The 16964-nt window shown below is 43.4% G+C and overlaps 1 protein-coding gene across 4 annotated transcripts in view; it reads right to left on the minus strand.

Annotated features, from left to right (window-relative positions):
- Window positions 1–16172, minus strand: part of GNAS (GNAS complex locus) — a 265132-nt gene extending 248960 nt beyond the window's left edge. Inside the window, exon 1 of one of the 4 annotated variants that reach the window (XM_061631144.1) lies at window positions 15635–16172. In XM_061631144.1, coding sequence (XP_061487128.1) covers window positions 15635–15869 — 235 coding nt within the window. In that variant the 5' untranslated portion in view covers window positions 15870–16172. The remainder of the gene's footprint in view (window positions 1–15634) is intronic. The other 3 variants (XM_061631145.1, XM_061631146.1, XM_061631147.1) reach the window with 3 other exon arrangements.
- Between the last annotated feature and the right edge of the window lie 792 nt (window positions 16173–16964).

Consider the following 16964-nt stretch of genomic DNA (forward strand, 5'->3'; position numbering starts at 1 on the left):
ATGTTGAATACACAGAACCAGTTTTTCCTGAGCCCAATTTGGGAGGGAAGGGTGAACATCTAAACAAAAATGTGATGAGTTTGCTTCCACAGTGAGCTTACTGCTCTAACTCTGCCCATCTGAAACACCCAAGGAATACTAGCTGCATTGGAGCTGCTGCCTTTGGGCCTCTAATTGCTAATCCCCAATCTAGATTAATAGACACAAAATTGGGGATGGAAAGATCTGTCCGCATCGGTTCTCTCAGTTTCTCATTTTTCCAATCTTAAATTCAGTTCTCTACATTTCAGCAGCATTTTGCTATTTTTTTAAAGTCTTAATGATAATTCTCCAACATTTTAGTGCAAATTTCTCCTTATAAACACATTTTTGTACGCAGTTTTGACTACAAATTTTTGCAAGCAATTCCTCCTAATATAATGCATACTTGCATGTTATGTTGGCTAATATATTCATTTGTATGCATACTTCCTCTTAATGCATGCTTTTTTGTAAACATTCTTTGGTTGGAGAACTTCACTGCAAAATTTGGACAAGTGCAAATTTTGAAGGATGGACTAGTTTTGGTTCTCACATTGTTTCTGAAAGTGCAAATTTGATAGATTTGTCTTTAAATGCGAAACGAATCAAATTTCTCTCCTATCCATACACAGAACACAACAGCCTGATCTTGCATATGTGGCACCTTTGTGAGACAGATTGTTATATAATACACTTCACTTACACTTCTCTCCAGCTTCTGAACTACTGGTCCCCCATCTTCCCCCCCCAAAAAATATCTTCTACCTTTCACTTCCACCCACCCACTCAGTTTCTTGCTCTCACTTTCTCCCTCCATCTTCCCCCCAAACTGGCCCCTTCTACTCTCTTCATACAATTCCCCCGCCTGAAAAACAAATCATCCCCTTCTCTCTGTTCAGTTCCCCCCCCCGCCCGCCTGCACCACCCCACATCACTTGTAGGGTTAGGACAGGGAAGTTGTGCAGAGTGCAAAGTCCACGTTTGATCACCCAACAAATCTCCTTTCATTCTTCTCCCCAAGCACATTCCTGCCAAGAAGGGGAGGGGGGAAAGGAGGGAAATAAAGCAAACAAACGCCACTGTTGCTACGTTTTGCACTTTATACCCTCTTATATTTACAATCCTCTCTTGGGCTAAAAATAGCAATTCATGATCCATTTATAACTGGCCGGACATGCCCTGAAGCTGCTGGGCGATGGAGGGGGGGAGCGTTTTGCGTTCCTTCTACCTGAGCTCATTCTATATTTAAAGGGACCATCATTTACCCATCTATCCTGGGCCCCAATTCTCTTCTTCTGGAATACACCACTTCCTTCTGGATCTTAGAGGACTGAAGCAGGGCCCTCCCATTTTTAAATGTGCAACTGTGGTCTGAAGTCTGTGCTGCAATGATAGGATAGCTTGGGGGCTATCAGCAACAGTCTGGTATCAATGTGGGACCCCAACATTTTTTCTAGGAACAAATGCACATGGTTTTGCAGGCTGAACTCACCCCAAGAAGAGTCAGCCTACATGTTCCAAATAAATAAATAAATAAATAAAATCAGTCTTCTGAATAACTCCGGCATTTAAGTTGGGCTGAATGTGGGTTGCATGAACAATTCTTCCCCACATAGAAAAGTTATTGTTTGCATCTCTATGGTGCAAATCCCCTTTCCCTGGCACCACTAGTCACCACCCAAATGGTCACGTTTTCAAGTGAAAACAGGAAGTACCAATAAAACCACACAGGGACGGGGGCCCTCACAGCAGTAAGAAGGGGACCCCGGCTTCTCTCTCTCTCTCTCTCTCTCTCTGTGTGTGTGTGTGTGTGTGTGTGTGATTAACAATCACTGCTAGTTCCAGAAACAAATGGCTTTGCGTAGGTTGCCCCCTCATGCATGCTGCAATGGGGATTTTGGAAAATTCACCTCCCATCCAGCAACCTGGGTGCACTATGTACTTTGCAGAAGGCCCATAGCTCAGTAGTAGAGCATCTACTTTGCATGCTGAAGGTCCTAGGTTCAATCCCCCAGCACCTCCAGGAGGGAAACTCCTTTCAGAAGCCCTGAAGAGCCACTGCCAGTCATTGTAGCTCAAGGATGAGGAAGTCGTGTCCCACCAGTTGTTGCTGTACTGCAACTCCCATCATCCCTGACCATTAACCATGATGGCTGGGGTTGATGGGAGTTGGAGTCCAACAACATCTGGAGGGCCAGAGGCTCCCCATTTCCAGTATACTCAGCTAGATGAACCAATGGTCTGACCTGGTAAAGGCAACTCCCTATGTTCCTATAGGCCAAGGATAATCTATACAGGCTCTCCAGGATGGGGAGCCTATGACCTCGAGATGTTGTTGGACTCCAACTCCAATCAGCCCTAGGCCAGCCAGCATAGCCAACAGTGAGGGATGATGCGAGATGCAGTCCAGCAACGTCTGAAGGGCCACACGTTTCCCAACTCTGCTGTAGGCTTTTGGTCAGCAATGTTTTCAGAAGGGGAAGAGCTGAACACAGCCAGGAGGAGCAACTAACTCAGGAATGCTGGGATCAAAAGAGTGAGTAAAGTACAGACAGAACAGACACAGGGAAGATTCAGGTAGAATGCAACACAGAGGCATGACAGCTCACACTTCCTTGCGGCACCCTTGCACATCTTATCCAAAGCCAGGAGATGCCCAGTGTAAATGCTCAGGCTGGGAGTACTTCAACCATTAATCATATGAGCTCACAACTATAGTGCATATGTGAACAAATGCTTATAGCAGCCTTTGCCATCCTGGTGACCTCCAGATGTTTTGGACTACAAGTCCTATCAACCCCAACAGCATGGCTATGCTGGCTGGGGCTGATGGGTGTATTAGTCCAAAATATCTGGAGGGCACCAGGGTAGCTAAGGCTGCTTTATGGCATGATACATTGAGGTCGAACTACGGCTGTCCCAAAGAGTTTTGCCCAGGAGGATTTCCCAAAATACATACACCTTACTGTGTGACAAAAGCTGGTGCATACATGTGGCGGGATTTGGGGCACCTACGGAAATAGTTGGGTGTGTCACATGCTCAAGTGTACACATGGCATACATGCAGTTTCTCTACACAGAAACAAGATTTAAAAAAAACAAATATATAGGAAACATGTCTTAGATGAAGTGATCCTGGCTTGGATCATCACATGGCAAAATGGCATTTCCAGCAGATAAAAAAAGAAGGGAACACCCTCCTAATTCTAATGTAAAGTAGCAACAATTGGTTGAGTCAGGGGCCGCATTATAATCCAGAGTTAATTGGCACAAACAGCAATTAGTTACAGTTCACCTGGGGTGTTCAGACTTATTTTTAGCCCTAAAATGCAGAAGCTTGTGTAAACCATGCTGGAATATTTGTAGAATTAAGGATGCTGGTGTGACGGGATGTAATCATGAGCTTTTTAATCTTGGCTTGGCATGTAAATCAAGAGACAGCTACACATGCGCGCACACTAACACCATAGCATGTAAAAATGTTCTTACTCTTCATGCTGTGATTAAAGATTTTTTTAGGCCTGCTGTTTTTATAATTTTTTTTAACGTGGTTTTTATGTTTTATTATTGGATTTAATAGTAACATATATGTAGCAACAACCTAGCATTTTATATAGTGGGGTAACTAACCTTCTGATCTGTGCAGATCTTCTGAGAAAACGATGATGAGTCTGATGAGTGGGAAGGGGGCAGTCTGCATCTCCAACAGAACATTGGGCTTAGCAGAGAGGTTCAAACCTCTCTGCCCATCCCTGCACTGGATCTATTTAAATCTTTTACAGCTGACACCAAAATCGATAAGGTCTTCAGAGAGTGCAGGAAAAAAATTGTTTGGGAGACCAAATCAAGCCCCTCTGGACCAGAGATTAGCCACTCTAATTACATAACACTCTGCTTGCTTGCTTAGAATAAATACACCCCACTTTATAATCTATACAGGCTTTCAAAGTGGCTTATAAAAAATACTCCTGCAATTAATACTTCACATACATAATCATAGGAATCTTTACAACAACCCTGTAAGTTAGGAAAGAATTGCAGACAGGGCCTGAAGATGATAGCCACCTAAACAATTTCACTACTGAGACAACAGCTGAACCAGAGATTCCCAGCTTGCCAGTTTAGCCACTATACACCATCAGCTCTTTTTGGCTTGGTGCAAAAATAATGCTGCTGATCTCTAAATCATGGTTAGGAGACTAGAAGCAAGCTGGAGGGTCTCAGGGCCATATTCTACAGCTCAGATTCCCCTTCCCTTCCTTTGACAGCCTTCTCCATAGTTGAAGGTTACATATACACCAGTGCTGAACTATGGTTAAAGCTAAATCAATTCCTTCTTAACAGGATTTGAAAAACCATGGTTAGTATGATGCTGAACCATGGCTGTGTCTGCCAAGAAAAGGAAGAAAATCCATGTCCTAGAGGAAAAGAAGGAGAAAAGAGCTCACAGCCCACTCCTGCTTCTCTAACCATGGTAGAATCAACAGAGTTATGTCAGCACTAGGCCTTTGCTGTATGCAGGTTTGAGGTTGAAAGCATTTTTCTGCTTAATAATTTCTGCAACGCTGAAGGAGCTATGCTTTTAGCATAAACCAAGCTAGTTTCTCACTAGGGGCCCATCTGCATTATACACTTAAAGCCGTACCATACCATGGCTTCCCCCAAAGAATTCTGGGAGCTGTAGTTTGTTAAGGGTGTTGGGAGTGGTCACGAGACCCCTATTCCCCTTGCAGAGCTGTAATTCCCAGAGTTCCTTGGGAAGAGGAACTGATTGTTAAACCACTATGGGCATCAAGTTGCCAAAGGCTGTCGTAAAGCATCATACACACACACACACACACACACACACACAGAGCACCCAAATCCTAGTTGATAACCATCAGGACTGGGGAACGTTTTTCAGCCCAAGGGCCACATTCCCTTCTGGGCAACCTTCCGAGGGCCACATGCCAGTGTGGAGTCCAGAGACAAAAGTGGGTTGATGAATAAATGTAAATTTTCCTCTGTACAGTAGGCTAGTTTTACACACACTTACACACTCCTCTCCATCCTTCATCCAGGCAAGCAAGATGCAGTATCAGAGTACAAGGACACAGTTCAGCCAGGGAGAAGCACTCGTGATGGGTGTGGCCTGGAGAGAGTTCCGAGGCAGAGAGGCCTGGAGGGCCAGCTTGGGCCTGAGGTGCCCCACACCTGCCCTATATACATTTAACTACTTGAAAATGAATACAGAGGCATATTGATCTCAAAAACATTTGTTTAAATTGGGGGTATTTATCTCCCTCTCTTATAATTAGGCATGCCAATTATCAGCCTGGCATGTAGTTCTATGGAAGCTGTCCTAAAACTAGGGATAGAAAGATCTGTCAATTTCAGTTTTCTCACTTTCTCATTCTTCCATTCTTCAGTTCAGTTCTCACATTTCTGCAACAATTTATAATTTTTTAAAAAGAAAATTGCCATGAAAATTCTCCAGAATTTTAGTGCACATTTCTCCTAATAATCTTGTATTTGTAGGCAGCTTTTACTAATGTACACATTTTTGCAAGACATTTCTCATCATATAATGCATTTTTGTATGTTATTTTCACTCATATATTCATTTTTAGGCACACTTTCTCCAATATATGCATTTTTGTAAATATTGTTTGGTTGTCGAACTGTATCATGACATTTGGATAACTGCAAATTTTGAAGGATGGCTGTGTTTTGGTTCTCATATTGTTTCAGAATGTGCGCGTTTGATAGATCTGGGTTCAAATGGGAATTGAATCGAAATTCTCGCCCATCCCTAACTAAAACACTTAAAGAAAAAAGGAGCTTGTGAAAAACATTCAACCATCTTGGCACTTGAGGGCGCTCTTGCAATACTTTTAATTCCTTCTGAGGAACCACAGTCCCTCAGCTTTTGGTGGGGAATGTCATGTTTTCTTCTGTACTTATCTGCAGTTCACTGTTGCAAACCATTAACATTCTTGTTTTTACACATTGGCCCTGCCACTGTTCTAAACAAGGAAAGAGGTTTGTTCCCTAGCACAAAAACATTCAAGGCTAACACCATATTATCATCTAAAATATTTGCACACAGTAATGATAAACTGAAGGGCCAGGGGGAAAAACACTTTGCTTTATCTGGCTTTGCAAAACGAACTTGTGTTTTTTGGGTAACGCTTGCATATGTTTAAAAATTTACTGTTAATGGCAGAAAATAATGAATGGAGGGTGGTGGTGGTAGTGAATGGCAGGAAATGATAAATCCCTTATAATTTAGGGATTTCGTCCCCCACCCTGCTTTAGTACTGGTGCACTGCAATGCATCTTATTTAACGTAGAAATTCACTTATTTGGGAGACAGCAAAAGGGCACTGTTGGCACAGAAGGAGCAAACCTGCCCCTTGTGACCCTGGTGGGTTGGTATCAAGAGTAGGGATGCCAGAGAATTCCGTCAGAAGCAGAAACGGCAGCAGAAATTGCCACAATTCACATGTTCATCCGAGGTCAGGAACAGAAGTCACACAAGCAAATAGGAGCTGTTATTCATTACCATTGACTTTTTTTTTAGTCTGCAAATGTTATGTAAATAGTTACATTCTTTCCTGCATTGGTTTTTGATATTTCCCTTCCACTGAAACACATTGGAATTAATTACATAATTAATTACCATCACCAACAGGGACATGAATGACATAGGTTTCAGCAGAAGATGAACTGCAGAACAACGGAAACAGTGCTGACTGCACCAGTCACAGGATAGGATGGAAATTGCTACCTCCTTATATCCCTAGTCAGGAGAATATCATTAGTTGCGATTTAAGCAATTTTGCTACTAGAGATCTCTACCGACAATTCTATCCCCTGACAAAGGCCCAATATATCAGAGGATGAAATGCCTTGGGCTTTTCCAAGCAATAAATTTTCTCTCAGCATTTTGAGATTTTTTCCCTCTTTCTTTGCTATACCAAGTCAGACCACTGGTCCATCTAGCTCAGTATGGTCAACAGTGACTGGCAGTGGCACTCCGGGCGTTCAGGCCTTTCAAGCCTTATGTGGAGATGCCAGGGATTGAACCAAGGACCTTCTGCATGCAAGGCAGATGCTCTACCACTGACCTACAGCACTTCCTCAATGTTGTTGGAGTCCAACTCCCATCACCCCTATCCATTGGCAATGCTGGGTATTCATGATGATGGGAGCTTGAACCCAAATTCATCCAGAAGCCACAGATTTCCCATTTCTGCCCCTCCAGAGAAGCTCAGAGGCAATGCAAGCCTCCTATGTGAAAACATTCCAAGGGCATAGGTACTACAGGTAACCCTGGTTTAAGCATTCATTCCCCCTCTTCCCAGTGAACTATGGAAACTGTAGTTCTGCAAAGGAGGGCTAGAGATGTTTCAGCAAAGGACTCTCACAGCACCTCATCAAACTACATTTCCCAGGATTCTTTGGAGAGAGGCCATGACAGTAAGTATAAGACCAATATGTTTTTTGTGTAGATAAAGCAGAAGCTCGTTCAGCTTTCCCTGTTCAAAGGATAATTGGCTGCAACTCTTGGATCTGCTACTATTTGATTGATACACCTAAAGACACTGCTGCACCAGTGTGGTGTAGTGGTTAAAATGTTGATTTCCAAGTTGATGGAGCAGCCTCTTGGGCAGATCAAAGTGGGGACTGAGAGACAACCAATGACAGCAGGAGTGGAGGCCAAACGTGACCCACCAGACCTCTCTATCTTGCCCAAGCCATGCGACCGTCACTGGTTCCACTCTGCATCTTTCTCGGGTCCTTTTGCTGGGCTGCAATATGTCCTTGAGCTGTGATAATGCCTCTTGCTTGCCCAAATGGATGGCAGAGAGGTTTTTGTGTGTGTAAAAACCTCTGAATTTTGAGTGGAGTGGCTGGAATGCAGCCTACCATACAAAGGTAAGATTCACATCCAGTCCTCCGCCCACATGTGCCTCTAGCCTTGCCCACCATTGACATGTAGGCCCCGGAAGACTGCCAACAAGCAAATGCAAACGGCAACCTTGAACTTTCCTCTAGGCATATTTTTTTTATAATTGTTAGTGTAACTTGGTGAACTTATAATTGAAGCCCATAAAGATATATTTCTAGTTTGAACAAGCTGCTTGTTATTGTCATACCAACTCTGTTTAACCCCAAAGTTAGCCTAGCTGCATGTACTGAAGTGGAAACATCACTCATCCTTTCTCTGCTGCTAGCATAGCATGGAACATAAATCATGATCTATCAGACTTTTTTTGTTTTTTAGGATCTTGAAATGTATGATCTTTTTTTAAATTTTATTTTACCAAGACAGCCTTAAGCTCACAGTATTTTTAGTTACTCAGATCAGCTGATATCTTATGGCGGTCGTGCCTGCTGCAGTCCAAGCAGAATACAATAAGCCCAACCTGCGCCCACAGGCGTCAACAATCATCACAACTCCACACACTCTGACTTTCCTCATCTGATTGGACCTTTTAAAACTGTTTGAACGCAAGTTCATCAGGCAGGGACATTGTTAATGGGTGATCCCAGGGTGGGAGCAGCCTCACCTCTTTTGCCCTGGTCCCGGAGCTCCTGCTCTTTTCCCTCCCTCCCTTTAACCTTCATTGCCCACCCGTTTCATTTTGTGTGCAAGGAGCCACCTTAACTTGCCCAGAGGCAAATTTGGGCCCCTAGCCTACTCTGCCATGTCTGTAGAAATAATATTCAACAAAAAAACCCAAAAAAGAAACATAGAAACATTAATATTAATTCAGTATGAAGAACATAACATCTCCTAGTTCCTGTTCTTTCTGCTGTCTCTAGTAGAGCTTCTGGGTCAGAGTTCCAGAAGGTCCTCTGAAGGATCCTTCCAAAGGGTTGCCTTCCCTTTGACATCCACTTTCCTGGTGGCTGCTTTCCACTATCATATCTATGGTCTCCTTCAGGCACCTCTGCACACTGATGATAACATCAGGGAGGCAGGGAAAGTGAGGCAGGCAGGCAAAGAAAACATGAGGGCCTGCTCCAGTCAGAATATCCCACTCCAACAGGGCCAACTTAACCCATCTGGGAAGGAAGAAGAGAGGGAGGGAGGGAGGCAGGAAAAGACATCACGGCCCACTCCAGTTGAACTGTCCCCTCCCCACCACAGGGGCAACTGAAACCATCTGCCCTGTGGGAAGGTAGAAGTGACCAAGGGAGGCAGGAAAAGATCACATCAGGGCTAGGGTAGTGATCAAATGATCTGTCAGTTTCAGTTCTCTCAGTTTCTCATTTTTCTATGATCTTAAATTTGGATCTCCGCATTTGTGCAGCAATTTGTGAATTATTTTTTAAATTCTCATGAAAGTCTTCAGCATTTTAGTGTGAATATCTCCTAATAAATAATAAATTTACACATCTTTGCAAGCAATTTATTCTAATATCATGCATTTTTTTATTATTTTCACAAACATATTCATTTTTATGCACACTTTCCCCTAATATATGCATTTTTGTAAACATTGGTTGGAAATCTGCATTGCAAAATTTCAGACAACTGCAAATTTTAGGACAGCTGTGTTTTGGTTCTCATGTTATTTCAGAAAGCATGAAATGGATAAATTTGGCTTCAAATACAAACTGAATCAAATTTCTCTCCCATCCCTAATCAGGGCCTGCTCAGTCAGACTGCCGCCCGCCCTACCCCTCGCCGCATAGGGCCAATTTTACCTTTTATATCATTTATTTGTTTTAGTATTTTAAGACTCTAAACTACTTTGAGTCCCTTGGAAGAAAGGCAGAATAAATAATTGCAATAAATTATTTATAAACTCAAACCTTAGCACAGTCATTAACCAAAATGAAGGCAATAGTCAAGAAATCAGAAGAAGGCGCGGACTGGGGAGGCAGCTATGAGAGAACTAATAAAGGTCTTCAAATGCAAAGATGTATCACAGAACACTAAAGTCAGGATCATTCAGACCATGGTATTCCCGATCTCTATGTATGGATGTGAAAGTTGGGACAGTGAAAAAAGCGGATAAGAGAAAAATCAACTCATTTAAAATGTGGTGTTGGAGGAGAGCTTTGCGCATACCATGGACTGCAAAAAAGACAAATAATTGGGTGTCAGAACAAATTAAACCAGAACTATCCCCAGAAGCTAAAATGATAACACTGAAGTTATCATACTTTGGACACATCATGAGAAGACATGATTCACTAGAAAAGACAATAACGCTGGGGAGAAAAGAAGCGAGTAGAAAAAGAGGAAGGCATATAACGACGATGACAACAAATATTGAAATACTAAAGAATTTCTATGATGGTTCTAACTGGTAGCCTGTTAAATCACTGAATGAGGATGGGAGGGGGAGATGTCGTGAAATTATGTTGTTGTTATGTGTCTTCAAGTTGCTAATTCATAGGGTTGCCATAAGATGTAATCTGTTGTTGTTATGTGCCTTCATGTTGATTACGACTTATGGCAACCCTATGAATCAGTGACCTCCAATAGCTTCTATTATGAACCACCCTGTTCAGATCTTGTAAGTTCAGGTCTGTGGCGTCCTTTATGGAATCAATCCATCTCTTGTTTGGCCTTTATAAAGAATTTACTCTCTTTATACACTCGATTAAACTTTCAAGGGTTTTGTTGTTGTTTTTAAAAAGAAAGTTATTATCATCTATTTATTTATGTTAAGAAATAAATTTAAAATATTTATAAATCACTTTTCTGAACCATGCTGAACAGCCATATAAGTGATGTTCAGCCAATTCTGGATGGGGTTGCCCTCCCACTGAAGAATCAGATTCATAGCATGGGGTTTTTCCTGGATCCATTACTGCCACTGGCAACACAAGTAGCTTCTGTGGCATGGAGTGCCTTCCACCAACTTCCGAAGGTAGCCCATCTGCACCCCTATCTGGTAGGGATAATCTGGCTTCAGCACTCTACTGATTACCTGTAGGTTAGATTACTGCAATGCATTATATAAGGGGCTGCCTTTGAAGATGGTTTGGAAACTGCAGCTGGTGCAGAATTTCCCCTCGCTGGAATGTCACCTTATAGTGGTGAATGAACCCTGTGAGCGATGCCATCGGGAATCATGTACTCCTAGCAGGGTCACCCATGGCGGTAAGGTCAAGGGAGAGGAACCAGACAGAGAACGATCCAAGAATGTCCTCAATGGCAGAACAGGCAGAGGATAACAATGTGTATGTTACAACGGCTGTGAAGGTGGATGAAGGCTGCAGCAGATAAAGACTTCCAATCATTGTGGTACCCATGCCATTGGATCAAAGCCTTTTTCTGTCAAGACTGTGTGCTGATCATCATGCGCTGATCTCCCCATATAAAACAAATTCACGCACAGGCATCTTCCAAGCAAATCCATCTGGAAACCTATGTCCTCACTGTGGGAGGCTGTGTGGATCCAGAATTGGCCTCCACAGTCACTTTTGGACCCACCGTTAAAGACCTTATCTTGGAAGACAATCTTACTCGGTCACGAGTGATCGCCAATGAATGAATGATGGTGCAGAATTTGCTGGCCAGGCTGTTAGCAAGACCAGGTGGTCCAAATGTCTTCACTGGCTACCAATATGTTTCTGAGCCTAATTCAAACCCCTTTTTTTTCTTTATTCAGTTTCAATATGAACGTATATACAAACTTATTATCCGAGGGGGAAAAGTGAAAAACAGACAAATGCATACACAAATAAAAGAAGAGTTAGGGGGAAAAATCAAATCTAGTTTTAACCTGGAAAGCCTTACATTACTTGGGACCCTAATACCTTGTGGAGCAACGCTATCAACATGAGCCCACCCAGAGCCTGAGCTCAGCAGGATGTTTTTAATTGTAACTGTGGTTTTGGAATGTTTTTAACTGTTTTTAGTTTTTTATTTATTTTTCTTGAGAAATTGTTTTGTTTATGTTTGCTGCCTTGGGCTCCTTCGGAAGGAAGGGCGGAATAGAAATTCAATACAGTAAATGATAATGGAGAGGCTGTCATCCAAGTGTGCCCTCTGAGAGATATTCAGAGGACTCAGGATGGTGACAAGGGAAAGGGCCTTTTCAGCTGTGGTCCACCATTTGTGTTATGCCCAGAAATGCCCATCTGGAATCGACATTAATATTTTTTCAATGCCAGTAAAGCCCTTCCTCTTCACCCGCTCATCTGATGGTTAATTTTTATCTTCTGCTAGGCATTTTCCTGGTATGGTTTTATACAATTAACAATTATATGACAAACTCTTGTTGTTAGTTGGTTTTAATTTATGTTTATTTTTATAAGTGTTTTACACTGGGAATCACAGCAACACAAGTTAAATAAAAAATAATGTCTACCTATTAAGGCAGCCTTGGATCCCCAGATGTCATCAGACGACAACCCCATTCATCCCCTGTCATCTGGGGAGATAAACTGAATTAGACCATTTTTATAATAGGAACCCAAAAAACACAATGCACAACTTCAGCAAAGTGAATTTGGGAGGCAGGGTGGGGCAGCGATCCTTAACATGGAAATACTGGTGTGATGAGCACACAAAGATGCCCCTATTTTCATCGGTGAAATGTCACAGGACCTGCAATTCTGGATGTCGCTATTAAATTTTTAGTCAGGCATGTCCTAAATAGCATTTTCCTATTCTGGAAACCCACAGAGCTAATCAAGTATCTTAAAAATATTGCTGCTTCCTCCTACTTATCAAATAACACCAACCTTTGATTCAGTTTTTGTTTCTGTCTAGGAAATAATGAAACCCATAATTCTCTTTCTCGTAGATGATTATAGTAGCTCAGAACACATTAAACACTCAACGTAAAATTAATACAAAGTGCTTTATAATATCCTCCCTCCCTTTGTCTTCACAAAGATCATATCCATTTGGAAGGTGCAGTGGAAAAGTTTGGAAATTTCAGCTAGCACAGAGGCTGGCCTGGTTTTCCACGAGACAGTGTAAGTATGCAGGCTCCCAAAGATGAGCTCACAGCTGCTTTGCTCCTCCTTTGTCATTTTCTGCCATCACTCCTGCTGAACAGCCCCAAGGTTTGGCTTAGCGTGTCATTCCAACCAGTGCCTGCGGTTAAGCTTTCTCCTACTAACCATGGGCTATAACCAAGAACAAACCTTGTAACAGGTTATGAATAATACCATCTCAATCTTCCATGTTACTTGAAGAAAAGTATGACTGGTTTACCTACAATACATCCAATATCATATTTGTGAATTTCAATAATGGAACATGCATCCTTGCTTTAACCTACCTCACCTCAAGGAAATCCTAACAATCTCTCCCCCCCCTCCATGAATTCTGTTTTATTTTCAGTGGTCTGATCCACATTTTTGTAAGGCCAGCTCCCTGCTGAAGCTAAGGGGGTCAAGGTCTGGTCAGTGTCTGGTTGGGAGACCGCCTGGGAACCATATGAAAGCCGCCTTGCGTTTCTAACATGAAAAGAAAGGCAGGGTATAAATGTAATAAATAAATAAATAAATTTATTTAATTTTGAGAATTGCATTATTGTATTGATATATTATGATGTGTTGTTATATTTGTGTTTTTGTAAGCCGCCTTGAGGACCTTATGGCCATAGGGAGGGGTATAAATATAATAAATAAATAAATAAATAATAACTAACTGAGAAATCATTTTAGCTTAGAATATTTTAAATGCTGGAATTATCATCTAACCATCCTTTGTGTTAAGAAGTTTCAGAAGTTTCACATCAGCTTGGTTTTTACAACACTTGAATCTGAGCTTTCCAGGTTGTTATTTTCATTAAGCAACCTTGGCTAGCACCCTCCAGCATGTTCTGAGTTCCCCAACATGGCCACTGTGGGCACCATTGCATCCTCAAATATCCCCCTTACTGCCCACCAAGACCCCCTGCCCCCCTCAGGGTGTTTCCTGCTTTTGGGAGCTGTGCTTTGTTTTGGGGTGCAAGTAGGTGTGTTCATAAACAATGATGAAATTTCTATCTTACCCTTCCTCCCAAACAAGCCCAGGGCAGCAAACACCACAATGTTAAAAGAATACAATTAAAAAAAACATATTTGATGATAGTCATGATGATTGCTGGTAGCCAACGATGGCCTTAAGCTCCATGAATCCTCCCTTTTAAAGCCATCCAAATTGGTGGACATCCCTACCTCTTGTGGGAGTGAATTCTATAGTTCAACTATGGAATATGTGAAAAAGTCTCCCCCCTTTTTTTAAATTCATTTTCAGATAACAACCACCCCCCATTCTGCACACATACCCAGGCAACATCACCCAGTCTTGTGCATGTGCGTCCACAATGTCCAACTTTAGATACAAAGGTCCATTAGGCCATCCATAATGTAGTAAAGCACTCGGGCACTTAATGACAAGTTTCCTCTTTTGACATAAATGTAATAAAAAGGGTCCAGCAAAAAGGGTCACTTTTTGTTGTTCTGTTCGCTAATCTCAAATTTTGCATCAATTTCCCTAATGTGGCAATCTTCCATTGCTTTGGGTACCACTGGTCCAGATTCCAGAGCCAAGCTGAATCTCCCATCCTTTAGTTTCATTCATTGACGGGGGGAGGTTCTAGTTCCATGAGCGAGGGGGGCTTCTCTCTATCCGCTTTCCCCACACCATGATTCCTCTGTCATGTCACACGCATCCTCAGGGATGAAGAAATCATTAAACCAGCCTGGAAGAATTTACCACCACATGTTTGTGGCATCATCAGTGGATTTTACAGACAGAAATTGATCAGTCAAACAATCCCTCCCGCCCACCCTCTCCATTGCCCCTTTCAGCCTTTGATGTGCCAGCACATTTAACTAGCGCATGTGCTTCTCGCGGGATATTTTTATTTTATTTCATTGCAGAGGGAGAGCCAATAGGAAAGCGTTCCTGCGGCGGCTCTGAATTTAAGCCCATCGCAAGGGGCGACGCGGAAGGAAGGCTTTTAAACGCAGCCAGGCAACAGTCATCCTCAAATTTGTCATCCTCAGGCGTCGCTACTAAATCCAACTACCAAAGGAGGTAGGGAAGCATTTCCAGAGATTACTAATCATCTGGAGACACCCTTGGAGGGAAAAATAACAATGTCGCAAGAGCAGACCATGTGGCTCCAAACTTTCAGCCGCAAGCAGAAGAAATCTGCTTCCGGACCTCTGCAACGAAAAAGTGCGTGTGCATGCAAAGAAAAATCCTCTGTATGCGCGTGTGTGTGATAAAGACCAGCAACGACACTAGCTAAAGGTCGAGCAAAGCAGAAAGCGGATCCTTGACTTTTCAAAGCTACAAGCCTGAACTTTCCTCTTGCAAACGGCACAAAACGGGTGCAGGGGGTGGGGGCGGCGGTAGACGAAGGAGCCGCAACACAACAGATTGCGAGTGTGAAACCCAAACACAACCCGCAGAGGGAGCTTGTCGCCGCTGCTTATGAACAGAGCCTTTCAAGCTCGGACACTCCAAGGGAAGAGAACAAGGCGCCGATTCTATTGCCAAAAAAGAAAAAAAAGGCGAGGGGGCTGTTGCTGCTATTGCTGCTGCGGGCACCACGTTGCAGCCTTGCCAGCTCCCAGCCTGAACGCCCACCGCGCCCCGAGTCAGACAGCCAGACGGACGGACACCCAAACAAATTGCAACCAAGCCTCCACTTACCCAGCAAAAGCAGCCTGTGCGTCTGCTTGTATTCCCGCTTCTCGGCTTTCAGATACTTGTCGATTATTTTGCTCTTCTTCCTGTCCGCCTTTTGCTTGACGGGATCTTCCTTCATCTTGGCCGCTCTCGCCGCGGGACCCTCGCCGCCGCGGTCCAAGACCTCCACTTCGACGTCGCCGTAGGAGGGGATGGGCAGGTGGTGGCCCCCGGGTCGAAGGCTGTAACACATCCCCATGTTTCTGGAGGCGGGCAGCAGATCCGGGCGAGCCCCTCGAGAGTGGGACGCGATGTGCGCGCCCTCGAGCAGAGCAGAACCGCGCGCGTGCCAAGAGGGGCTTGGCTGGCGTGATTGGTGCTCTCTCCGCCGCCTCTCTTTCGCGCTTCCGCGGTTAATCGGAGGCAGGCGTGAGGGGCTTGGGTCGCTCTCCTTCGGCGGAGGGGCTCTGGGACTCCCGGGAAGGCTTTTAAGGTGGAATTGTCTCCTCGCAGCTCAAGGGCACATTTTCTCCTTCCTTCTCTTGGTTCATATTTGCCCTCTTTCCAATAATCGTCGGACACAGGGAGAAAGTGGCACACGTGACAGAGACACGTTTACCGTAATCTCCAGAAAAACCCGAAGACGCGGAAGTCACTTCTTTCTGCCCCGAGTCCGACGCTTGCCTTTGGTCGGTTCCGTTGGGTCACTCACGGCTTCATCTTTTGTGGTGTGCCTTTGGGAAGGGACGGTTTTGTAGCGCGAAACGATTTTGAATGACCCAAACGTGAGGAAGGGGAGATGCAAGCGACTGAAAGAAAATAATTGGAGCGCCAGGCGGCCGGAGAAAGTTGAACACACCATTAATTGTTGGGGTGGTCCTTAACTCTTTCACCTTTGGGAAGCCTGACGCTTTTGCTGAATTCTGCCTCATATGTCTTGAACCAAGAACTTCTTCAGAGCCTCTCTGGTCTTACAGGAGACTACAGGGAATCCTAAAATAATATCCATCTTTCTCGAACTCTTTTTTTCCTCCCTAGAAGGTAGTAGTGGCACCTGAGCAGTAGTGTAGTGGCAACTTCAGAAATACAGCGTTCCTTCGTGATTGTCACAGCCACACCCCTCTCCCCTCTTTTTTGCTGCTGGGCAAAAAAGAAACAAATCAGAGAAGAACAGAGAACAGACAAGATTGGGTCTTGGGTGGACTTGATGGCCTTATAGGCCCCTTCCAACTCTATGATTCTTTATTTATTTTATTTTATTTATTATTCAATTTATATACCGCCCTTAGCGAAATAGCTCTCAGGGCGGTGAACAAACAAAATAAAATACAATATATCATAATAAAAATACAAA

This window comes from Rhineura floridana, chromosome 6 (assembly GCF_030035675.1).
Source record: "Rhineura floridana isolate rRhiFlo1 chromosome 6, rRhiFlo1.hap2, whole genome shotgun sequence".
NCBI classification, from domain to species: Eukaryota; Metazoa; Chordata; class Lepidosauria; order Squamata; family Rhineuridae; genus Rhineura; species Rhineura floridana.